Consider the following 27,092-nt stretch of genomic DNA (forward strand, 5'->3'; position numbering starts at 1 on the left):
TTATTTTCCTATTATTTTACTTATCTTTGAATATAGTAATAAATTTAGTGTTTTGAAAAATAAATTGGACAGTAAATAATATTTAGTAGTAAGGATAAAATAGGCATAAATGATAAATTATTCGTTGATTTTCTAAACTAAACAAATATTGTTGGATTGAATATCTATTTTTAGTATATCGATTAAGCAAAGACGAACGAAGGGAGTACATGTTTTACTAATTTTAAGGGAAAAAACATTGTTTTGACTAAGATTTTAAATTGCATTTCAACGTAATAACATTATTAGCCAAGATAACAATAGATCAACAAAGTTTAGAATGAGGCCAAAGACATAGCACTAAGCAAGAAATAATTTTACAATGAGCCAAAATAAGAATCAAGACAATGTACCAAATCATAATGTACTGATTTAATAAATGAAATTAAAGTCAATTATGATTTCTGTTCAATTACTGTTTAAGTTTCAGCATATGGTATCATAAAATTTAACAGCTTTTTGTTGTCATAGATTTGGTTTTGCTAATGTAAGAAATGTAGAAAGAAATACAAATACCAAATGCATAATTAATGTAAAAGAACGATTTGAAGCTAGTGACGGATCCAAAATATAAACAGTATTGCACCTGCATTTATTTATTTAGAATCATGCTATATTTAGATAAAAGATAAGATCCAAAATGACACAATCAAAGTAATTATTTTGCCATTAATGAATTGCACGTTATGAAAAAAGCAATTACGAAATAAGAACACTTCCAATATTGACTAATAACATGTTTTGGTCGATGCATACGAAAGAAAAAACTATTTGACAAATAAAATTATCAAAGATACTCATTTTTTTCAAAAAAATTTAGCTTGTACACAAATACAACAAATCCTTTCTAAATTCATGAAAAATTCTTTTTGCAGTTTTTTTTATTTCGTCAGGCCCAAATAATTTGACTTTCAAATTTTAATAAGATTGAAAATACCAAAGAAAGAGAATGCAAAATGAAAAAAAAAATAAAAAATTGAAGCTAGTGAAAAACCCAGCATATAAACGTTTTCACAATCACATTACCATATTTAGATAAAGTCCAAAATGGTATGATCAAAGTAATTGTTTTGCCATTTATGAATTTCACGTTATGACAATTGAAATGCAATTATGAAATAAGGATGCTTTTAATATTAACTGATATGATGTTTCGTCAAGTTTTAAAATAAACTTAATTTGATATATATTTTTCTAAAAAAACATTTTAATTGAGAAACAAGTTATACTTGAGTAATCAATATAAAAAATAGCTTGAGACAAACATTTGTATTTTGGGGGAAAATTATTTTTTTTAGTTTATTAAAAATAACTTCTACTACTTCTAAAAATACGTTTTAAAATAAATAATTTTGTCTATTGCGGAGATTTTTAATAAGTGTAAAATTTTTAATGAGTTTTCAAAAATCTTAAGTTTTAATGAGTTTTCAAAAATTGTTCACACTTTAATAGAATAATATAAACATAAACATATGCAAATATATATTTTTACCGCCAGAAGTTTTAAGTGGTTGACGGATTATCACTTTTGCGTTTGTCATATAGTTCCACTTTTCATTGTTGCCACAGGTTAAGAGAGACGCATCAATTTGAATCATATTTGTGTTACGATTATTTTATATCTATTTAAAATCTTTCCTTATTTTTAAAGTTAAATTTTTACAAAGTCATTGATTACATTCTTATTACGTATTTAGAAAATTTAAAAATCTGATACTTCTTAAATTTTTCTTATTCTTACGGTTTTATATTTATTTTTAGATTTTTAAAATCAAATTTAGTTGATTTAAAATTCTTAAACTAATGAAAAAAGTATTAGTTGTCATTAATTTTGATGACTTCTAATAAGAAATTTTTTTTACCATAAATATATATAATTAATTTCATCTCTTAAATTGGGAAAAAATAGTGAAATTCTGATTATTTCTAATAAGGAAAAGTTTTATCATAAATATATTTAATTAATTTTCAACTCTTAAATATTAAGAAAAAATGGAGAAAAAATAATTTTACCTAAAACAAAGACTTTTAATGAAGTACATAAAATTCAAACAATATTTCTAAGGCCTTTCACACTTTTAATATACTAGTTTAAGTGAACGCACCTTGCGTTGTACCTCACTTTAATGAATTCAAACATTGCACTAAATAGGATATTTGTTTAAATAATAAAGATGAATATAATAATTAAATTTAATATCTTTTGAGTATGTAAAGGTGGAGAATTTATTTATTAAACCTAATCTTTACCAAAAAAAAAATAAAAGTCGATCAACATTCATTTACCATCTGTAAATTGTGACAAAACAATACAATATAGAGACATCAAAATAATACAATTAAATCTAATCTTTACATATACAAATTTTCCCAGAGTCGTCTGGCACTCATTTACCACCTGTAAACAATAACAAAATAATACGATAATAGAGATATAAAAATGATACAACTAAACCTAATCTTTACATAAAAAAATTTCTCAAAGCCGACCAACATTTATCCATGACCTATAAACTGCAACAAAATAATACGATAAAATTGATACCAAAACAATACAATTAAACTTAAATTTTACACATAAAAAATTCTCAAAGCCGATTGAAATTTATCTACGAACTGTAAACTACCATAATATAACAAACTAATAGAGATATTACGATAATACAATTAAACCTAACTTTTACCTAAAAAATATTTTCAAAGCCGAACCACATTCATCTAGCATATGTAAATTTTAAAAAAAATAATAAGATAATAAAGATATCAAAACAATACGATTAAACCTAATCTTTACACAAGAAATTCTTCAAAGTCAACCGACATTCATCTATGACCTATAAACTATAAAAAATATATATATATAATAGTGATCACAAAACTTCGATTTTGATCCAACTAATTCTTGGTTGAGCGAAAATTTTGACCATAAAGAATGATTTTAAATAAAAACAAAGAAGATATATATATATATATACATACATACATGTTGAATTCTATTATGCTGATAAAGACAGTGAGGAAGTTGAGCGTTAGAAAATAAAGCATCCATCAATCTAGATATGCAGTCGAATTTAAGTTAGATGAGCATCGATCATATTCTCCCAATAGGCAAACCGGTTTGTTTTCCAGTTTAATGTACATCTCAATAGTTATAGAAGCATTTCCTTAATATAGTATTATATTAGGAGTATTTTTCTATGTGAACAATAGAAAGAAAAATATTAATTAATTCTCATATCATATATTTTAGGAATCCCATGTATTTTAGGAAGTCTAGTAGAAAGGAAAAATATTAATTAATTCTCCTACCATATATTTTAGGATGTCTAATTAATATTATAAAAAATATTAAATAATAAATTTTAAAAATTAGTGAAAAAATAGTTTTGTCTAAAGAAGAGTCTTTTAACGAAGGACAAAAAGTTCAAATCACTTTTCTAAGTGTCTTCACACTTTTAATATTATATATATATATATATATATATATATATATATATAAATATATAAATATATAGATAGATTATAAATTATAGATTATAAATACTTGTTTTTTCCCAAAACTTGACACAAACATCTCACTTTTCAAAAAATGGTTTTTCTACAAAAAAAAAATAAATACACACTTTTAACCTCCTAAAAACCTGACCAAACAATTTCTCTTGGTTTCATTTCATGTGGTACCTTTTTTATTTTACTCTGTCTAAAAAAGAGTGTTACCTTACTATAATTACAAATAATTAACTTTAATTTTTTTAATCTTAATAAAATGATTTATAACTACATAAATATCTAAAATTTATTTTAGGTCATAAATTTAAAAATTTAGTCTTTTTTCTTAAATATCGTATCAGGTTAAATCACAACATATTTTTATGAAATAAGTATAAAGCTTTCATTGAAGCATATCCTAATTTTCTGGAAAAAAGAAAGATTAAAAATCTGTATAAAGCATATTGTCCACCTTAATTTCAAATTAGAATAAAAAAATAATTGGTATTATTATTGAATCCAATGTTTGGCGGTAATATGCTATTTGCTACTATACTATTTCTTTACTTTACATAAAAGCACCAATAAGCAACTCTCTCATAAACCATTTTTCTCACACTTATTTTGCTCCATAAACCTTCCTTAACTGTTCAACTCCTATTGACTCTTCTAACCAAAACCCATCAACTGTTTTTTTTTTTTTTTAGGCTTTTTTAGCCTTCCTTTTTTTTTTTTTTTTTTTTGCAGATTTTGTGTTTTTTTTTTTTTTTTTTTTAAAATTCTGTTAATTTTAGCAAGCTCAAATTTTGCTAGCACTTTGTCACTTGCAAGGTACATGTTTTGGCCTTTTTTTTTTTGGGGTTTAATTTTGTTATATAAGCATTTCTTGATAGTTTATTTTATTTTTATATAGATGTTTTTAATCTGTATATTTTGTGTCATTTCTGTATTGGGTGTTTGAATGTTTTATGTTAGCAAGCTCAAATTTTGATAGCACTTAGTTCAGTAGATGTTACTGTAGGGCAAAGGGTTCACTCAGCTATCTATAAGGCAAAAGGTTTGGCCTTTTTTTGGGTTTATCGTTGTCATGTAAGCATTTCTTGATTTGGGTTTCTTTTTGCGTTTTTATTGTAAGATGTTTTTAATCTGTATATTTTGTGTTATTTCTGAATTGGTTGTTTGCATCTTTTACTTTAGTAAGCTCGAATTTGTTGCACTTGAAGCGAGGGTTTGGTAAGGTCTGCGTACACTTTATCATCCCCAGACCTCAATTGTGGGATTTCACAGGGTATGTTGTTGTTTGTTCAGTAGATATTACTGTAAGGCAAAGGTTTGACCTTTTTTTGGGTTTATCTTTGTTATGCAAGCATTTCTTGATTTGTTTTTTTTGGGTTTTTAATTTTATGTTTTTTTTTTTTAGATGTTTTTATCTTGTTTTTTCTTTTTGTGTTATTTTTGAATTGGGTGTTTGAATCTCTTTTTGTTGTGTAAGTTTAAGGTTTTATCTCATAATACAAAATTGTTGTATTTTGGGAGTTATGGTTAGGGATTTGTCAGATTGATGGTTGTATAGTTAAGAAGTTTTAATTTTGTTAGTTGTGTGTTACTAGGTGAATTTTGAATAACCCCACATTCTTAATTTCATGGAAAAAGTAAATCTTGATTGAAATTAAAATTTTTATGTTACTAGAAAATCTTAGTAGCTCGGTTGATTGACTATTTGAACTTTGTGCTATTGGGAAATCTTAGTAGCTTAGTTGGTTGATTACCTGAACTTTGTGCTAGCAGGAAACCTTAGCAGCTCAATTGGTTGGTTGGCGAAACTTTCACCTTGTTGGTGAGGGTTCGATTACCCATCTTGTAATACCCTATCGCCAATTGAACCAAAAAAAAGTTTTGTGCTACTAGATTGGAGATCTTTGATAATTTCTACTAGTACTATGTAATTTCTATTGTGTTAAGTTGGAGGTCTTGTAATAGGCCCTTGCAATGTGACTATCTTTATTTTGCCTCTTAGATGATGGTTGGATTTCTTTTGATGAAATGCACATTTTTGTTTCGATTTCTGCACTTGTGGGATTACACTGTTTTTTTTTTTTGTTGTTGAAATGTGGATTGTTGTTTTGATTTGTTATCCCATCACAGCTGCTTTCGGTAGTTCAGTTTTTAATTAAAGACTTTATGAATTTCTATTAAACTCAAGCATTTGATAGAAAAGACTTAATCGTTTCCGTGAGTTAAATCACAACCTTTCGAGGATACTTTTTTGTTGAGTTGATTATTCTTATAACTTTTCAAGATTCTTTGTTATGGTATGTTAATCTCATAAATGTGATGTTTGCTGATGCTGGAGTTTGTGTGAATTCTCATTTTTGGGGTCTCTGTAGGTAATTATTCTGAGATTTTGAGAGAAATATAAATTTTCTATAACAGTGTTACTCTCTAGTGCCAAATCCGGGCAGGTTGTAAATAGTAGACTGCAAAAATAATGAGACACTGCAAAAGTAATGAGACACTTTTTTAAGACAATCTCTTCATCGTATTCTTCAAGTCAAATTTTCCATTTTCAACAGTGTTAGCTCCTCCATTTGTCTTAGTTCTTGCATTACTTGAAGATAGTACAGCTTGAGCACCTTACCGTGTATACGGGGTTATATCAACATTTGAGTTGTACAATTTTGAGACGAGACATTTAAGAGCTACTAAGTAGTTACTTGAGGATTTGGGGCTTAATGAACAAAATAGACAGATAACATAAACTAAACAACTCTTTGTAGAATATAATGGAAGTTAGGAAATCAGTAAAGGATCAGAAGAGATGACCATTTCGTTGTGATAGGGTGGCGGTACATGTTCCATGAACTTAATGCTGTAGTACTTGATTAATAGTTTGTGCGCGCAGAAAGTTGGACTAGTCTATCTGTAGTGTGTACAAGTTAATTTAAGGAATGACAATAGTGGTGCCTCTAGTGGAGTCTGGTTTGTATCCCTATCTGAATGCATTATTTCCAACCATGTGTAGGCATTAAAATTTAGTTGGGCTTAATCCATAAACTAATTTGGATCATATTTAAAGTCGAGATATGTTGGTCCAAGCAATATTATGAGCTACCATGATTGGATTTATTGTTTGAATCCAATATATATATGGATTTGATAGAAAGACCAATTCAAATGACTAATCTGTCTTTGGACTTCACATGATGAGCTCGCTCCATTAGCCTAAAGTCCATGTCGTGTGTCAGATGATGTGGCACACCAAGTCAAGTCAAGTCAAGGACCAAAAATCATGCCACATGCATAAGTGACGTGGCATGCCAAATCAATTTAAGAACCGATCAAATATCGCAAAGTATTAAATGACATGGTTCAACCAATTACATACATGCTTATCTCATAAATTTTGTGATAAGTTTGATGACTTAGGTAGACCAAAATTGGAGGAAAAAAAGTAGGTATTTATCACAAGCTCCCTTCCCGACAACTATAAATAGGTATCTTCATAAGCCAAAAGGATCATCAAGAAATACATAAAGAAAACTCTGCTCTTCAGTGTCAATTCACAAGTATTCTGCATAAAAAGAAGTCTTCTTCTCCAAACAGTGAGTCGCAACTTCCCATACCTCCTTGTTTGTGATCAAAGCCTAGCTCTGCATTCATGATGAAATTTCAACAAGTATTCCATCAATTCAGGAACAATTATAAGTCCTTGAGTTGATGGTCATAAGGAGAAAAATCTAAGGATTACTTCCTTTCTTATATAAGATCTTATAAAGATTGTAACCCCACACAAATTGTTGAAATTAAATATCATTACTTGTCACTATTTTTTCTGTCTTGATTATTATTTTGCAGCAAAGAAATTTAATCGTTACACGATGAATTTGATGTTCGTTAGTACATCATTCGTGCTTGTATATGTGCAATTGTTGTTAGAATTGGAGTAGAAATAGGAATTAAATAGAATCCTACTTGTAAAAGGATTGCAATATAATGTCCTAGTTGAAAAAGGATTATAGTGTAGTAGTTTCCTAGTTGGAAAAGGATTAATGTTGTGTCTATAAATAAATAGGGTCTCAATGTAATAATGTAGAAACAACAATTCAATCATATTTTTCTCCAATATTTCTCACATAGTATCAGAGCATCTACGATCTTGGTAGAGAATCAAAGAGCCTTCGTTGCCGGCAGGCGGCTATTATACATATATGTCGCCCGTTTGGCCAATGATCATGTTAGCAAATGTTTGGCCCAACGTGCTTTTTTCCGATGACTATTTTCTTATGTTTGATTTGAGTAGCACCATGCATCTTTCCGGTGATTACTTTCTCATATCTGATTTGCGTGCCAACGTGCATCTCTCCTGACTACTTTTATATTTAATTTGCGTAGTATTGTTCATCTTTCCGAACTACTTTCTCAAATCTGAGTTGCATAGCATCATGCGTCTTTCCGATGACTCCCCAGATCTTATTTGTGTAGTTTTGTGTGTCTTTTCGGTGACTCCTCAAATCTGATTTGGTAGGGTCGTGCCATCATTTCGACCCTACCCATATAATTTTTCTTTTTCAATAGGGTCGTGCCATCATTCTGACCATACCCATGTAATTTCTCTTTTCCAGTAAGGCCGTGCCATCATTCACGTCCTACTCATATAATTTTTTTCTGTCAAGTTGTGTCATCATTTCGACCCTATCCATACAATTTCTCTTTTCCAGTAGGGTCGTGCCATCATTCTGACCCTACCTATATAATTTCTCTTTTCCTGTAGGGTCGTGCCATTATTTCAACCCTACCCATATAATTTTTCACATATTTTGACCACTTTTCAACTGGCAAATCTAATTATCCCGTGCATGAGCATGTTCCGACCAATTCTTGATGACCTTGTTCAAGATCTACTCATTTCTTGATTTCGAGATGACCATATATTTTATACCAGCTTTCAGCAATTTTCCTGCATCAGATCGATTTTTTGGCGACGTTTATTACTTTTCCAACTACTTTTTCAGGTTGTTCCCTTGCAACTGTATCGCTCAAACGTTCCCAACAGTCCTTACCAGCTTTTTTGTAGATATTTTCATCAAGTCCCTCATTGGTCCTTGTATTAATTACATTTGTAACAAACTCGGTACATATTGACCTGTATGCACCAGCTTGAGGGGGAGTGTTAGAATTTGAGTAGAAATAAGAATAGTAAATAGAATCCTAATGTCCTAGTTGAAAAAGTATTATAGTGTAGTAGTCTCCTTGTTGGAAAAGGATTAATGTAATAGGGTATCAATGTAATAATGTAGAAACAACAATTCAATCATATTTTTCTCCAATATTTCTCACAAGTGTGAAATGAAGTTCTTATCTCAAGATCCTAAAAAGAAGATTCCGAGGATATTATGACCAAAAGGGAGGATATTTTTGTGCAAGTAACATTGAACTCATTTGCTATCCAGTGTAATAGGTTCCTTTCTATATTTTTTTATAGCTTTCTCATTGTTTGGAATAAATATTCTATTTTCAGTTCAACTCATCAAGATCTACAAAACTCGATAAGTAGGAGTGAATGATTCTTTTTAGACTTTATATATTATCGTAAAATATATCAACCTCCTGCATTGATAATGATATTTGCTTTCTCAATTATGAAACTTTATGCTAAACTTTCCATATTCAGTTTCTCTCCGTTATTGAACTCATGTGATTTTCGTATCTTCTTTATTGATTGTACTTTTTATTCTCACGTGATTAGTTCTCCAACTTCCCATATGCAGTGTGCTAGAAGTACAGATACACATTGTAGCAAAGCCATGTTGGAGCTTTATGGAGATATTTAATGTGCTTGGAGTTCAGTAAAATGAAGACCACTCAGGTTGTTTGTTTGTATTTCAGCGAAGTTCCCCTTGCTGTGTTCAGATCTTTCATTTGTTGCTGTTATGTATGCATTCTTTTGGCAATGCAACCTATCATTATTCTAGAAGTGTTAAAATGCTTCTAATTGGAAACAATATCTAAAGTCTATTAGTTTGCCTGCCACCTCTGTATCATTTTATTTAAATGTTGGGGATACTCCTCTCTGTAATTATGTTATCCCTATAATGAGCGATTATATACAGATGCTTTATACTAAATTACAGAATAATTTTTTCTAAAGTTCTGAAATGTTTATGATTTTTAGTTGAGAATATCTATTGGATAGATATTATTCAAATATGGAATCATATTTGCTTCTATTATTTTACGAAAATACTGCAGCCAAACAAAGCAGAAAAGAAACCGCAGCCAAACAACGAAGAAAAGAAACCGTCAATTAAGGCTTCTCACGAGGCTCAAAATGATCAGCAGAACCATACAGCAGATACACCTGTAGCTGATGCAGGTTCTGTTTCTGCATCAGGCAATGATAACAGGAAAGTTTCACGTGAAGATATTGAACTTGTAAGACGGTCTTTAAATTCTTTATTTTGCCTGGATATCATTCGTTAGGAAGTTGTGCCGGGGTCTTTAACGTTTTAATTTTATGATGACATATTTTTTGCAGGTCCAGAACTTGATTGAACGGTGCTTGCAGTTGTATATGAATAGGGATGAAGTGGTAAAAACACTTCTGAATCGTGCAAGGATAGATCCTGGATTTACAACTCTAGGTAGGTACATGAGTTATTGAAGAAGTTGTTTATGACTCTGGCTGCTTGCGTTATATATGCCGTCCACTGTCTCACATGTATTCTGAACAAGTGTTTTCTGGTTTCTGGCTATGGTTATTGGGTGGTCTTTAGATTTTCGTCCAGCTTTTGAATCTTTTCATATTGCGTGCAGTTTGGCAAAAATTAGAAGAAGAAAATGCGGAGTTCTTTCGAGCCTACTACATTAGGCTTAAACTGAAGAAACAAATCATCCTGTTCAATCATTTGCTTGAGCATCAGTATCATCTAACGAAATATCCAGTGCCTCCAAAGGTTCCATTGGCGCCAATGCAGAATGGTATTAGGCCCATGCCAGGTACATTTATTTGTTGTATGAAGGCGAGTGTTACTGCATTGTTCTGCTTGGGATTAGATTTTGAAATTTTGAGATTTTGAGATTGTCCGTTCATCAATTACTGAGCCTTTTCTACGTCCTCCTTTGCGATCTTATTTTGTGAACAAGTAGAAGATAGGAATCCCTCCATTTGTAGTGGAGGGTCAACTATATTAATCTTTATTAGCGAAAAAGCTTGTATCTTCTGTGGATGAACTATTTCTTGTAGAAAGCTTGGTAAGTTTTCAACTTTATAGTGAAACGAACTGCACTTTGCAGAAGCTGGTGAGAATCTGCATGATTTGGTTCTTGTAGAGATTAGATTTCCTGTCCTCACAGGAACGTAAGAAGTATGTAGACGAGCAGTGTGCATATGCCATAGCAGAAAGTTCTGTTCTTATGCTTATACCTCCATTCTTGGCAGTGCTCCTGCTATTTATATTAGTTAGGTGAATTATAAACTAACCAGTAGATGGTCAAAGTATGTGTTGTTGCTTGACTTACTTCTTCAACCTTGCGACCCTCGAAATTCAGTGAAAGGCAACTTCTTCCTCGTTTTGAAACAACGGGTTTACTCAAATGGAGGACTGGGGAAGGGGCAGTTGCTGTTTGCCGTAAGTCTAAAGCCATTGGTAGCAATTTTCTGTAGAATATAATGTCTCTCTTAAATGGTTTGGAATGGGCAAAGAAACTCATCTTACTTTATAACTTTATCTGGACAACACCCACATTTTTGAGTGGACCGAATGGAGGCACAAGATGGAGGGGAATTGTAGAGAATTTTACAATATAAGTCGTCCTTACAAAAACAAAGAGTTTATGCAACGTAAGTTCTACAAAATGTGTAGTTCATCCTGCCCTCCACACTTGCTTTCATCTGCTTCCTTTCTTCCTCAATCTTCATGGATTTTCAAATTGGAATTAAGCTGCATGAACACCATGGGATTTAATATTATTTTCAGACCAGGTAAATAAGTCTTTTCGTTTTTCAGTTTTTATATCATTATATTCATTGCCACTTGTTCCTAATGCAGTCAACAACCTACCCGTGGGATATCCCGTCATGCAGCAACCTCCAGTTCCAGCTGCGGGTCAACCTCATCTTGATCCAATGGGCATGTCCAGCTGCCACGTGGTTAATGGTGTGCCAGCACCAGGAAACTATCATCCCATGAGGATGAATTCAGGAAATGAGTGAGAATCTTTTTTTGTTTAGGATGTTAGGTCTCTTTGATTCTAAAATTGAAATTTGAACTCTCTACCTACAATTTATGGTCTATCCAAGTTCTTTTCTGGTTAGCCAGTGTGTCTGTGGTACTTATTTGCTCATCATCTTTCTTGCCATGCGGCCAAAGATTTGTCATTTGACTATTTCAAGTACATTTAATTCGCTCTTCCCAGATTTAGTCGGAGTTGAAATTTTGTTGATATTTCATATTGATTTAAAATGAGTGTAGGTTAGTGAAATATGCTGCTGTTATGTGAATATTTCAAACCTAACACGTGTTTGTTGTTGGTTCATGTCTTCTTTTTATGATTGAATAATCTGATTTTTGAAGTGAAAATAGTTTTTGGCTTCTGGGGTGAAAGCGGTTTATATATGTTAAAGGAGACATGGCATGACAAGTGACACTTTACACATTGTTCTCTGCTGACAGTATGGTGATTGACACTAATGTGTCAGATGTAGCAGCAGCTGGTGCACCTAGCAATGCTATGTCAGATATGGCTGTAAGCCCTACATCAGTAGCTTCCAGTGGCCATTTTCCCTTTACCGCTTCAGAGATTTCGGGTATGGGAGTTGACACCTCAGCCCTTGATGCTGCCTTTCCATCTGATGTAGCAAGTTCAGTAGGATTACAACTGCCGCCAGATAATGGTGTTGGTAATTCGAGGGATTCACTGAGATCTTTGGCTCAGATTCCTTGGAATTTTAGTCTCTCAGATCTAACAGCAGATCTGTCGAACTTAGGAGGTAAGTTAATTTATGCACATCTCAAACATTATCACTGCTCATGACTAGAAAGCAAGATTCGGCATAAATTTGCAATGTGGTTCAACCGCCTCCCACTCCTTTGGTGCTTCCTTTTGATCTTGCAAAGAGTATTTGTCTTGAGAACTTTGTTATTTTCTTATTTGAAGCAGTGCCAATTAGACTCTTTTGACAATTCATAGAGTGAAAGTGCCAATTGGGCTCTTTTGACAATTCATAGAGTGAAGTATTAAGTTTTAGCAGAGTTAAAGGCACTCACCTAAAAATCCAATCCAGCGGCTTGTAGTAATACAAATAAAGTCCATCAGCCTAAACTGAGAAATTTACTTTGCATTATTCTTATGGACACTAGATGAAGGTCATGATAGTTACTCCATTAAACAATAGTTCATGTATGAACTTTCATGTTAATAATTATCCACGGCAAACTGTAACATTTAATTTCCGGAGAAAGCATGGTAAGTGTATACATATTTAGTATACTGGTGGAAGACCTTTTGTTATCGAATAAGTATGTACTTTTCAAGGACTTCTAGTATGGTGTTGCTTGTTTATTGGTATTAAGTGGCATGCATAGGCAAATTAGACCAAGAGACTGCAAAAATGTTGCATAGAAGTAGTATTCTTTTCTAGGGAACAGGGAGCATTTTTGTAAAATTTGAATATATTACATATATGATATGTATTGGAAGATATGACTTACAGAGACATAGTTGCAGTTGTACTAGTAGTGACTGCAATATTTTGTACGGGCACTTCTGCAGCGATGATTTTTATGGATTGTTATTCTGCTGACTTTCTAGATTTTCTATCCCCTTTCTCATGAACCACGAACCTGCTCCTGTTTTTTCTTTTTTTTTTTTTTCATGGTTAATGTTTATTTTTTGCTCCAATGTAATTACAGATCTAGGACCTCTTGGGAACTATCCTGGTTCTGCATATTTGCCTTCTGATTCAGATATTCTACTCGACTCTCCAGAGCAAGATGATATAGGTGAGAACTTTTACTTTGTTGCCCATTGAATGCTATGCTTTGAATCATCAAACTGCAGAGATGTCAAAATATGTTAGCATTAAGCGTCTCAACTTACGTGTTGTTTTAGCCTATTAGATGCAATGCTGACGCTCATATCTTTCTTACTCCAAAATTTTCTTTCTTTACATTAGACTATCTTGGCTTTGTTTGGCATCTCACTTCTTATCTTTGTTGGTGCATTCTGGCTTTCATTTGCTGCATTTGCTGTCAACATGGTTGGTTTACTCATGAATATTTACTTCTGCATTACTGTTCAATTTCAAGTTTCCAACTGGCGGATAAGTTAGATGCAAAACATCGATGCATAAATGTCCAGAGTGGTATGCTTGGACTAATAAACATGTTACAGTCCGCATTTCATATACTTCTCTTGGGGAATATCTGTTTCTATGGAATACGTTTCATTTCGCTATTATGACACTCTGGAATGCAGATTAGAGTTCTTATATTTGCTTGCATTAGCTTGATTTGGTCTTTTTTTCCTCCTTTTCTCTTCAATAGAGGAGTTCTTTGTCGATGTTGATGATGCCGTTCCAGAACCAACTTGTCCTCAATCGGATGAAGAGAAGTCATAGTTTCAACTGAGATATTAATGTCGCATTGCATTTGAAGTTAGAATGTAAAATGATTATAAACTTGTAGAGTGGATGAGCTGAAAACCATTCATTTTTCCCTTTGCTAGCTGTGCTAGATATAGTTATTAACCTAATTTAGATATTAACTTTACTCTTGGATTATTATAGTGAGCAGATCTTTATTTTATCAGTGAAACAAAACAGGATATGTTTATCAGAAAGGATTTATATTTATCCATATGCCCATCCTCGGTCTGCGCAAATAGCGAGGGCTTTACTGCACTAGGCTCCCCTTTATATGTTGTTGTAGTTATCTAAACAAAGTTTGTAAGTTATGCTATTGCTTTTGGATGATAGAGATGAAATCATCGATACATATGCTTAGAGGCCGGTATAATAGTTAAAGAGGACATTTTTGAGTATCCGTAGAAAGAATGGTATGTTTGAGCTAGTTTGATAGTTGGAGAGTATTTTTGAGCCAAAAACTTTATTGTAAAGGTAATTTTGAGCGAAAATCGTATTAGAAGATAAAAATGATTCATTTTCAATGACTTTTCTCGCATGAATCTGCATTAGTTGAATTTCAAAACGGATATCAGATACTGAATGAAACCAAAGTTGAATTCAACCTGATTTTAAAACAGAAGATTGATTGATCATAGGTATTCTTGTTGAATCATATAACAATCTATTTTATAGGAGGTGTTTTAAGAGATTTTGTCAATTCAATTTTGTAATGTTAACACGCATACCCGGTTTTAAAGAAAAATGGCAATTAATCGATTCTATGTTTGAAGTTATTCTGATTTACGGTAAAATAATGAAAACTTTTGAACAATTGTTTTACAAAATCACTTGGGAGGTTTTGAGTTTTGTTTTAGATAAATAATCTTTTAATTTCATAGCCTCGTATTTTTTAGGGTTACTGATACTCATTTAAAATCAAAGTAAACAAATTTGAAGAGCTCAACAATATTATTTCGACATTTAAATTAAATAAAGTTCCATGCATATCAACATCAAAGAAATTAATCCACATTAACTTGGATGTAATAGCATTCTCTCAAATACGTCTTTTACTAACAAAGCTACAGTTTAAATTATAATGTAAAAAAATAAATCAAAATTGTTACTCGAGAAGTTTAATGTCTTGTCCGGAAGAAAAATAGAATATAAAAAATAAGAAGGGAGTTCTATCTAGACTCTAAAGTCACTTTTATTTAATTACGAGTAAAAAAATAATTATGATATGATTTTATTGGATATTGGTTTAACTATTAATAAAAATGTAAAACTTGAAAAGCAAATCAACCCGGTTGTAAACATCTTTTATCTTCAATCATAATACTCTTCACATAAAATGAAGGGCTATTTTATTTTATGTTTTATGTGAGATACTATTAGATATCAATTGTTATTTTATGCTGCCGATATGTACTGCAGAACCCAGTTCTGTAACACCTATTTAAGAAATAAATCCAAAATAGATAATCAACACAAGGATTTATGTGAGAACTCCTTGCCCCAAGTGTCAAAAATCACGATCTACCCCAATAGGAAGGTGTGGAGGTCACGGATTAGGATAGAAAGTTAATGTGTGTGTGGGTTGTAGCTAGTCGTTAGGGAGCTCTGGTATAGCCGGATTAGTAAGCCTATGACTGTGCCCACTGGTAGGAGCCGTTAGTGTATGCTATTATAATGGGGTGACCTTTTCTTATTTGTTATTTACTTTTTTTTTTACTTTCGTATTGCTCTTATTTTCATGGCTCTCTTAGCTTTATTTGTATTATTTCTCATTTCTTATTTCGATTATGCCATCCATTCTACTTCAGATATTACTATGACCTTGTTAACTATTATTATCTTGAGCCGGGGGTCTATCGGAAACAACCTCTCTACTTTTTCGAAAGTAGCGGTATGGACTGCGTACATTTTACCCTCCCAGACCCCACTTGGTGGGAATTCATTGGGTTTTTTGTTGTTGTTGTATGTGAGATACTATTAGATCCTTTATCTTGAATCGAGGATCTATCGGAAACAATTTCTCCACTTCTTCAGAGGTAGCGGTATGGACTGCGCACATCTTACCCTTCCCGGACCCCACGCTGTGAGAATACACTGAGTTTGTTGTTGTTGTTATTGTTGTTGTTGTGAGATACTATTAGTTAGTATCGAGATTATTTATTCTACCATTTACATCATAGTGATGGGATAAGTTATCCCATATATATGGTGGGATGACTCTTTTCCAACAAATGACCCAATGTCAAATTTATTGTAACGCGCCTCAACTTTGCAGGGTCCTATGACCCCGCTTGACTATATAAATCGTATTTATGTGTCATATATTTGTCCAAATGGACCACTGTGTGAATACACACATACTGGAAGCGTAAGGATCTGAAGTGGTCCAACTGGACAAATATATGCCACAAAAATACGATAATAAATAGTCGAGGGGGTCATAGAACCACCGCAAAGTTGAAGCGTTTTACAACAAATTTTATCAAAATTTAGGTATATTTCTGACTCTTTTCCATAAAAAAATTATAGTCCTATAAACACGTTTATAGAATCATTTAAAAATCATTAATTGAAGGAGATTCTTGACGTAACCGATAAAGTTATTATCATTTGATCATGAAGTGACGAATTTTGTAAAAACAACCTCTTTCATAAATACAGAATAAACTTCGTACCCAATACACCTTTATAGGTTAGAGTTTCTTTGAATCGCACACATACCAGAAAGCTTAACAGCTCACATTTAAAAAATAATTAACCTAATAATTCGTATCCATAAATTAATAACATCTTTTTTCGACTCCTATGCGAGCGCTGCCACCTTAATAGGCCCTGCAACGTGCAATCCGAATTAGTCAAAGCTTTAATGTGGGCACTAAACATCAGATGAGAAACCAAATTTTTTTTTTTCGACTCTATGAAGCTTATTTTTACTCACCCTCAAATTCGAGTAAATTTAAATTTACACTAACTATCCCAAATTAGCTATTTAAAAAAAAATTATTCCGCTATATATATAAAATAACTTATCTCATGAGATAAATAATCACCATACCAACTAATACCTTCAACCATAATAATTGTAAATTTTATCTCAAAATTATTTTACCTTATACCTTACCTAAACGACTTACTAAAAACGGTAGGTAGAGCTTAGAAAGGTGATCTGTGTTTATTTGTCCTACAAATTCTCTCACTGTGACAGAAAAGCGGGTCGACCCGAAAATTTAACGGGGCAACAACTACTTTCGTTGGCGCCAGAATTTGACTGACCGGAGAATTTAGCGGCCGGCAAGTATTCTAGAAGCTTCTATTAGATTCCTACAATTTATTTCTATTCGTTTTGATTTTATTATTGTTATTATTATTATTAGTAAAAGGAAGAAAAAGATGGTGAAGGCAATAATAGCGCCGTCGATGTTGTCATCGGACTTCGGTAATCTGGCATCGGAAGCAGAACGCATGCTCAATTGCGGTGCTGATTGGCTCCACATGGACATCATGGTAATTTTTTCGACTACTGCTTTTTTTTATTTTTATTGATTGATTGATGTATGCAATATAGAGGATTCATATAGTTCACGCTAGTAATCGGAGAGCGAGGCATAATTAATTAATTAATACTACTTCCGTTCCATTTTAATTGAGCACTTTCCATTTTGCGCGGTGCTTTAGAAATCATAAATGGAATGATCGATTATACTGCTATATCCTTTGTTCATATTAATGGACATAAAGTTAAAGGTATGAAAAATATTCATAGGGCATATGAATAGACATTTTGGAACTTCTAAAGAATATATTAATTGCACGGGTAAAATGGAAATTTTTTATTTAATTTTATCTGATTTGATTTAGTGAGTGATCTAATAATTTAAGGCATATATGTTTAGTAAGATGACCAACTAATATGAGACGGAGGGACCCAAGAGTGTGGCGAAGTGGTTTAACGAAGATGGATTGAGCACCATAAAGTCTCAGGTAGGGGTGGCAAACGGGCGAATTGGATTGGATTTAAACGGGTTAAATATGGATCGAGCAAAAACAGTTTGGATTGTAATCCGCCCATATAAATATGGGTAAATATGGATTTGGTTAAATATGGATTGGATAAAAAATGGTTTCAACCCACTTTAACTCCTAAGTCAAAAACTTAAAACTTCTATATCATATCAACTTGACTTTTTTTTCATTTTTTTTTTTAGTTTTTTTTTTCTCTCTTCTATATGTAGCTTCTAGTTTTTTTTTATTTCATTTTTTTGTCATTTCTTTTTTTTTTTTCTTTTTTTCATTTTTTTTCTATATCTCTATCCTTTGTTTCTCTTTCTTTTTTCATTTTTTTCTTTTCCTTTTTAGTCTCGTTTTTTCTATTTGTTATTTTTTTTGTTTTTGCTTCTTTTCATTATTTTCTTTTTTGGTTGTATTTTATGTTTTTTGTTTTTTTTTTTAATTTTCGAAGAACATGGTTAAGTCGAGTACAAATTATGAATGATGACTAAAATATCGTAATCACTCCGTATATTTATTTTCACCATCATTTTTTTTCTTTTTCCTTTTCTCCTTTTTCATTTTTTTTTGATTTTTTTTGTATTTTTTTATTCAATTCTTTCTTTACGTTTTTTTTTCTTTTCTATCTCTAACTTCTATCTCTCTTTCTATTTTTTTTCTTTTTTGAATTTTTTCTATTTTTGGTTTCCTTTTTTTTTTTTTATGATAACGAAAAATCATAAACACATATTGATTTATATTCGCCCAACATTTATAATTCAAGAGCTATGTGGATCCTTAGCCATATATATTTTAGTCTCAAGAAAATAAAATTAGTTCATCTACTTTTTTTTGGTTTTCCATCCGGTGTCCGATGCCTGCATTGGAGCCTCGACTAATACGCATCGGGCGTTGTAGGGCCCATTAAGGTGTCAGCGCTCCCAACAGAATTTTCTCCATACCCTGGATCGAACTCTCAACCTCTGGTTAAGGGTAGAGTAGCCCCATCCACTGCACCACAGCCCATGTTGATTTTAATTCATATACTTATTTGTATATAAATACAAATGATAAATTGCACATATTAACAACTAAACTATTTAAATACAAATAATAAATTTATTTGAAATATATAGTATGATACAAATAAATTTAAAGTAAAAAAATATAAAATGCAATGACAAAAAAAGACGAGGAAAGAATATAAAAAATAAGAAAAATGACAAAAATGACGAACCAAGAATGAAAAAGGGGGAAACGGAAATACGAAAAAAAAAAAAGAATGCAAAGAAATAAAATTGAAAAATAAAAAATGATGAAAAAGAAGAAAGAAAAAAAGTGTAAGAAACGAGTTTAAAATAAGTGGAAAAAATGAAAAAGAAAAAAAAGTAAATTAAAGGAAAAAAGAAAGAAAAAAAATAGTAAATTAATGGAAAAAAGAAAGAAAAAACAAAAAAAAAAGGAGAAAAAAAAAGAAAGAGAAATAAAAGATATAAAAAAATAACAATAAAGGAGTGAGACTATGGATTATATTCAATTGATAAGAGATCTTGTGAATTATATAGGCTAAATGGGATAATTAAAAGCTTATATTTATTAACTCATGTAGGTCTCAAGCGAATACGAATGATGAAATAAGAATGAAAAAGAAAAAGCAAAAAAAAAAAGAATACAAAGAAAAAAGAAATAAAAATAAAAAAATAGATGAAAAAATGAGAAAGAAAAGAAACTATAGGGAATGAGTAAAATAAAAAAAATGAAAAAGAAAAAAAGTAAATTAAAGGAAAAAGGAAAGAAAAAAAGAAGAAGAAAAGAAACTAGAAAAGAAAAAAAACTGAAACTTTATCTCTGTATTTAAATGGGTACCCATATTTTACCCATTTTGTCCATATTTGTATGAGCTTTTAAAATGAGTTGAAGTCCATATTTATCCATTTGAAATATGAGTGATCCAATATGGGTTAAATGGACTCTTTTTACAAATATGGGCTGAAATTGCCACGCCTAACAACTACTATCATTAACTTATCAAATATCACAAAGTGATTCTCCCTCAAATACTTTCCCGCCAAATATTTCAGTAGAAAACCAGTTACGACAACCAAATGGATCTAGAGCTCAAAGTAAACCCCACCTCTAGATGCCTCAACATGGAAAGTAAAGCCTGAAGCACCAGCTTTGCCTAGTGGCTCCACATAATCAAGGGGGTTAGTGACCATTAGGTGGCAGTCCAGATATGCCCTGTAGAAATTTAGACAACGCTTGGAACAACTTCATTGTGCGATAAATAAATACTGGACAAGAAAAATAAAGTTGACATAGGGCACTCATGAAGTCATACTTTGTATGCTTTCTCAGACTCTCGATAACTGGAGCACCAAGGGTAAGATTTGGGACAAAGTGACTGCAAAAGAGCCAAGTGAGGAAAAGGAAAGAGTATTACAATGCATTGTATGTTTAGAAATATGAAAAAACTCAATGAGCATAATTTTCATTGGATTATCCACCCATCATTTTAACATGTATACAACCAGAGCTTGACTTGATTATCTGACCTACCCGTCCTGCAATGCATCAATATAAGGTTTCAGTATATGTTGATGAATGAAGTGCCTAATAAAAGAAAGATTTAAAGAGCACTTCACATCCCAAAATCATTGAGCTAAAGAAGAGAAGACTGAAATACTACTAATAACACAATCCAAGTGAAAACAGATGAAGCGCACTTGGAATAGAATTCTAGCCCAATCGATATTTTCAGTTTGAGGACATGATCAATTTAGTTAGTTCATCACGCTAAAGAGTTGTCAAACAAGTGGCTGATCTGGTAGAATCACCAAGTTTATCCTGGAGTCATAATTTCACATGATTTGGCCGGCCTCAGAAACACAAATTCTTTGAAAATGGATGTTGAGATGTTAACCTATTGCTACTTTTCCATGTAAAGTACAATAAACATTTTTAACTGTTATGACATAGTAACCATACAATCTCTTTCTTAATAATCAAAAGATAATTCATTAAATGGACCAAGAAGATCCTAAAATAAACTATGCAGTCATTGAAGCTGGTTATGTCCCAGTCTTCATGTACACACTCCAAATATGTCACTTAGCTTATAGTTGCCCATTATTTGTAGAAAATTGAAGGGGAAAGTAATGGAGGAATTCAATAGTTTGGCAAATTCTTTACAGCAGCTTCTCAACACCATGTTTCTGTTGGCAGTTTTTTACTTTTCCAGTAGCAGAACACAGCTATTGGAAACTTGATCTTCAAAAGGAGAACACGAGTTTCATTAGTTACATTCAGACCTTTAAGTCCAGTTCTTCCAAATTATGCATTTACCTCCACTCTTAAATGTTTCTATAAGACCCATTAGCTATCTAGGCTTCTTAGTTTATATACTATGTACGTAACCATTTTAGAGAAAATGGAATTCCACTTCAGTGTTACCTTCTCAAAAAGAAAATATTTAGCTCTCTTTAGCATAGCTTTAGCTTGGTTTTTTGTCAAGATTTCTCCTCAAATTCCATTTTGTATCATTTGGTCTCAGAGCATGATCATCCACAAGAAAACTTCAGAGAGGGCCGGTGTTATTTTTGTTCAGTATCAATGGCGGATTATATCAAGCTCATAGGGAATGCACTTGATTTTTCGTTAGTCAGAAGCTTGCTTTCACCACCAGATCTCGAGGTTCAAATTTGATGCCATGTGTGCAGTCATAAGGGCTTATGAAAAGTTCATTCTTGATGAAAAACTAGGAGTTCGTTTGAAGTCTGATGCAAATTGAGGGCCTCTGGACGATTTTGGTGTCTGTCCTGCTAAGGGTGGAGGAAGATGAAGGATACTTGTGGGCTTCGAGAACTATTTACACAGTTATTGACCTTGTTTTTCTTGTTGGGATTGATTTGTTCATTTAAAAGTAACAGAAATTCAAGCAAATGACAAAGGAATTACATCGTGGACATCATCCCATAAGTTTAGGTTCAGTGAATTTGATGGCCTACATGAAGCTAAGGTAATTGGAATAGGAGCTTCAGGGAGAGTGAACGAAACTAACCTAAGCAGTGATGCAACTGGAACCAAAATTTCAGATTTTGACGTGTAAAACTGGAAAATATTGCTGAAATAACCAGCAAAGGTGGTGTTGAATCCACGTATGTCATTGATGGTTCCCTTATGGCATTGGATGCAATCAGTATGGATATATCAATAGCTGAAAAGTTCATAGAACTTCCTAATGGGAAGTGGTAGAATATTAAAACCTGGTATCTTAGATATGATCCCAGTCATATGCACCATTCTTTCAATGCTTTGATCAAAGCAACAACTCTATGCCATTTCAATAGGTTATTTTGTGCCTTTGGGCTTGAAGTTTAAGTAGACGATGCTGGTATCAAAGAAGTTTCTAATGAATGGTCATTGGTGAACAAGCAGAAGTCTATTTTGATGAGGGGCAGAAGAGAATACGGAATAAGAGTATGCTCTCTTCTTAAGAGCCTGACCAATGACTAATAGCAACATTTGGTTGTCAAGAACTTCTCTGTTGACAGACAGTTAAAGTTCAAAGTAGTTCGTATTGTTACAAAAGGGCTCTTTTTAATCTCTTTGACACAACAAAAAAGGCCACCCATATGAAGCTGTATATTAGTATATGACTAATATTAGTTGATCATATGGTTCTGCATGACAATTGTCTTTTGAAGCCTAGCTAATAACAACACACTACTCCCTCCGTCCCTTTTTGTTTTGATAACTATGGTGTCCGGGCCAGCTTGTGTGCACCTCAACTAATTCCATGGGATACCTGCCGCCTCCCACCAGCAACAGGTACCAAGCAATTCTGTCCACCAAGGCTAGAACAGATGGAAAAAATCCACCTAGTATTTTTCTTTGTTAATAATTGAACCTGAGACTAGGGGTGGCAATTTCAGCCCATATTTGTGAAAAGAGTCCATTTAACCCATATTTAGTGAATTGAATCACTCATATTTCAAATGGGTAAATATGGACTTCAACTCATTTTAAAAGCTCATACAAATATGGACAAAATGGGTAAAATATGGGTACCCATTTAAACACAGAGATCACCCACCTATGCTTAAAATTTCAGTTTTTCTTTTCTTTTCTAGTTTCTTTTTTTTTTTTGTTTTTCTTTCTTTTTTCCTTTAATTTACCTTTTTTTTTAATTTTTTTACTCATTCCTTATAATTTCTTTTTTTTCTTTCTCATTTTTTCATCTATTTTTTTATTTTTTTATTTTTATTTCTTTTTTCTTTGTATTCTTTTTTTTTCGCTTTCCTCTTTCTCATTCTTATTTCATTGTTCGTATTGGCTTGTACATGGGTTAGTAAATATAAACTTCTAATTATCCTATTTAGCCTATATAATTCATGACATCTCTTATCAATTAAATATAATCCATAGTCTCACTTCTTTTTTATTATGTTTTTCCATCTTTCATTTCTTTTTCTTTTTTTTTTCTTTTGTTTTTTCTTTCTTTTTTCCTTTAATTTACTATTTCTTTCTTTCTTTTTTCCTTTAATTTTTTTTCTTTTTCAATTTTTTTCCACTTATTTTTTATTCGCTTCTTACACTTTTTTTCTTTCTTCTTTTTCATCAATTTTTTTCTTTTTCAATTTTATTTCTTTTTTCTTCACATTCTTTTTTTTTGTATTTCTGTTTCTCCCTTTTTCATTCTTGGTTCGTCATTTTTGTCATTTTTCGTATTTTTGTATATTCTTTTCCTATCTTTTCTTTGTCATTGCATTTTATATTTTATATTTTTTTTACTTTAAATTTATTTGTATCATACTATATATTTCAAATAAATTTATTATTTGTATTTAAATAGTTTAGTTGTTAATATGTGCAATTTATCATTTGTATTTATATACAAATAAGTATATGAATTAAAATCAACATGGGCTGTGGTGCAGTGGATGGGGCTACTCTACCCTTAACCAGAGGTTGAGAGTTCGATCCAGGGTATGGAGAAAATTCTGTTGGGAGCGCTGCCACCTTAATGGGCCCTGCAACGCCCGATGCGGATTAGTCGGGGCTCCAATGCAGGTGCCGAATATTGGATGAAAAGCCAAAAAAAAATATATGAATTAATTGTATTTGTTGAGACTAAAATATATATGGCTGAGGATCCACATAACCCTCCAATTATAAATGTTGGGCGAATATAAATCAATATGCGCTTACGGTATTTTCGTTATCATAAAAAAAAGAAGGAAACCAAAAATAGAAAAAAAAAAACAAAAAAGTAGAAAGAGAGGTAGTAGAAGTTAAAGATAGAAGAGAGAAAAAAGCGTAAAGAAAGAATTGAAGAAAAAAATACAAAAAAAATCAAAAAGAAAAAATAATGAAAAAGGAGAAAAGGAAAAAGAAAAAAAATGGTGAAAACAAATATACTGAGTGGTTACGATATTTTAGTTATCATCCATAATTTGTACTCGACTTAACCATGTTCTTCGAAAATTAAAAAAATATAAAACAAAAAATACAACAAAAAAAAAAACGAGAAAGAAGTAAAAACAAAAAAATACAAAAAAAGGAGACTAAAAAGAAAAAGGAAAAAAAAGATAAAAGAAAGAGAAATAAAGGGCAGAGGGTAGAGATAGAAGAGAGAGAATAAAAAGAAATGACAAAAAAATGAAAAAAAAAAAACTTGAGGCTACATATAGAAGAGAGACAAAAAAAAACTAAAAAGAAAAAACTAAAAAAAAGAAATGGAAAAAAAGTCAAGTTGATATGATATAGAAGTTTTAAGTTTTTGACTTAGGAGTTAAAGTGGGTTGAAACCATTTTTACCCAATCCATATTTGACCAAATTCATATTTACCACTATTTATATGGGCGGATTGTAATCGAAACTATTTTTGCTCGATTCCAAATCCAATCCAATCCGCCCGTTTGCCACCCCTAGTAGTTGTTCAGTAGAATGTGACAGAGATTGATTGAGTTGATATAGGGAAAGGATGGGACTAGGTCATAAACTGGGAGTAGTTAGTAGAAAAGGTTCAATGAGGAATGAACTGCATGTCAGCATATTTTGTATTAGTGGTGGTGAAATGTCGTTGCATAAAATTTCTTTGTGCACTAAATACATCGAGTTGTTTTTCTTCTATTTGTTGTGAAACAATTTGATTAACAATTTTTTTTACAAGTTTAATGTAATCAAAACCTGAAAATGGACAACATTTTCCAGTAGAACATTTTATACTCACACCTAATGGATCTTTGATTTCTGCGGATTTTATCAACATTACCTTTCATTTCTGTTATAATGAAGGTATTATTCTTTGCAGATAACTGGCAGGAGCTTGTTCAACGGATAAAGTCAAAGGGCATGAAACCTGGAGTTTCTTTGAAGCCTGGTACACCAATTGAAGAAGTGTACCCACTGGTAGTTCTTCATTATCACATTTTATTAGTTTTATTAGCGAATTACTCTGGGATTTTCTTAGTACTTTTGACTTCTCCTTGTTGTGAACTAAGAATATAACATAGTTTTGAAAAGGAAATCACTTGTTGCCATTGGTGCTAGTAAAAAGGAAGAAACTAAATTATATCTTCAAAATATCTATCATGATACACCAGTTTGCCTGTATATTTTACAGCTTGATGGTGAAAATTCTGTCGAACTGGTCCTTGTTATGACTGTTGAGCCTGGTTTTGGGGGACAAAAGTTTATGCCAGAGATGATGGATAAGGTGAGAATACAATTTGGCGTTCTCCATATGAATATCATTATCATTTTCTGCATTATATCTTAAGAGCCACATCAGGTTACCAGTTAAAAAAAAAAGAAACTTAAGAGCCACACTCTTTCAATTTTCAGGTACGCACTCTCAGAAAAAAGTACCCATCACTTGATATAGAGGTGAGCTTTTCGTTTCTTGATGGTTTTATTCTTGTGTTAGATATTCCAACTCTTTCCATGTTTTCATGGACCATTCCCTCATGCATTTTCCATTTCTTGAATTATCATGTTGTCAAGACGTGATTTAACACTAAACTTTTTTTCAAAGTCAGTTTATCATTCGTATGAGCTATTGTGATACAGGTGGATGGTGGTTTAGGACCTTCAACTATTGAGGCAGCCTCATCAGCTGGAGCAAACTGCATAGTTGCGGGAAGTTCAGTGTTTGGAGCTCCAGATCCAGCACAAGTCATAACTTTGATGCGAGGCAGTGTGGAGAAAAGGAGTTGATACTGGAAGAGGCAACACTTCATGTTGTATTAATGACTATTAAAAGTGAATATCATCTTTATCACGTTCGCGGAATCAATATCACGAGATGCCTGCACTTGTTGAGTTATCCAAGTTGTGTATTTGTTGAATAATGTTATTAAACATGTATTTTGTCACATCTTCTTGAAACTTGCACGCATCGAGTTATCCAAGTTGTGTATTTGAACAATATGAAATATTTGTTACTGAATTTAGTTGGTGTCCATGTCCAATATGATACCTCCTTACCATGTTGAATCACATAAATTTTCACAATTTCATTTGCAGAGAAACAGAAAGGAGTTATGGAGGGTGAAAAATGTGATTCTAGTATCTACCTTCAAACAAGTGTTGCATACAAGTTCCAATCAGGATGATTGAGAAAGATTCAATCACATCACAATAATAATAGTATAAATGTTGTAAGGAAGGGGGGGTGGGGTGGGGTGGGGGCGTGCAACACAACATAATATAAGACTAGTATTACTTATCAAAATTGGTACAACCTCTGCTTAATTAATCGGCACAATAAACTACTACAATTCTATTAACAAAAATATAACTTCAATAAAAGAACATTACTCTCACTCGTACCACCACGAATTTGCTCTTCAGAAGAATACCTCCAAATATTCTAACTGTGTTACGGTTGTCACATATTGTATCATAATGTATGGTACTGTATTGTTTTAA

General features: G+C 32.1%; 2 protein-coding genes and 1 long non-coding RNA gene across 6 annotated transcripts; 2 read left to right on the forward strand and 1 right to left on the reverse strand.

The window, feature by feature from the left end:
- The first annotated feature begins 4,019 nt into the window (after positions 1 to 4,019).
- On the forward strand, positions 4,020 to 14,384 carry LOC107847975. 4 transcript variants are annotated; one of them, XM_016692602.2, is made up of 9 exons: positions 4,020 to 4,359; positions 9,297 to 9,394; positions 9,778 to 9,960; positions 10,064 to 10,169; positions 10,342 to 10,524; positions 11,577 to 11,736; positions 12,201 to 12,517; positions 13,440 to 13,529; positions 14,073 to 14,384. In XM_016692602.2, exons 2-9 carry the CDS (start codon positions 9,359 to 9,361, stop codon positions 14,144 to 14,146), a joined length of 1,149 nt encoding a protein of 382 aa, XP_016548088.1. In that variant the 5' UTR covers positions 4,020 to 4,359; positions 9,297 to 9,358; the 3' UTR covers positions 14,147 to 14,384. The 4 variants fall into 4 exon arrangements, with proteins under 4 accessions (XP_016548088.1, XP_016548089.1, XP_047254718.1 ...); XM_016692603.2 differs by having other exon boundaries at positions 4,127 to 4,617; XM_047398762.1 differs by lacking the exon at positions 4,020 to 4,359 and adding an exon at positions 4,486 to 4,585.
- A 2,899-nt stretch (positions 14,385 to 17,283) lies between these two features.
- On the forward strand, positions 17,284 to 26,632 carry LOC107848114 (ribulose-phosphate 3-epimerase, cytoplasmic isoform). Its single transcript, XM_047400118.1, has 8 exons — positions 17,284 to 17,461; positions 17,545 to 17,674; positions 22,087 to 22,175; positions 22,294 to 22,355; positions 25,474 to 25,571; positions 25,786 to 25,878; positions 26,007 to 26,048; positions 26,232 to 26,632. Exons 2-8 carry the CDS (start codon positions 17,561 to 17,563, stop codon positions 26,376 to 26,378), a joined length of 645 nt encoding a protein of 214 aa, XP_047256074.1. The 5' UTR covers positions 17,284 to 17,461; positions 17,545 to 17,560; the 3' UTR covers positions 26,379 to 26,632.
- Positions 20,139 to 20,814, reverse strand: LOC124888463. Its single transcript, XR_007046619.1, has 3 exons — positions 20,665 to 20,814; positions 20,499 to 20,561; positions 20,139 to 20,398 (listed from the first exon to the last, which is right to left on the reverse strand). It is a non-coding gene; the product is annotated as an uncharacterized LOC124888463 (long non-coding RNA).
- Positions 26,633 to 27,092: the final 460 nt, after the last annotated feature.

This window comes from Capsicum annuum, chromosome 11, assembly GCF_002878395.1.
Source record: "Capsicum annuum cultivar UCD-10X-F1 chromosome 11, UCD10Xv1.1, whole genome shotgun sequence".
Classification (NCBI taxonomy): domain Eukaryota; kingdom Viridiplantae; phylum Streptophyta; class Magnoliopsida; order Solanales; family Solanaceae; genus Capsicum; species Capsicum annuum.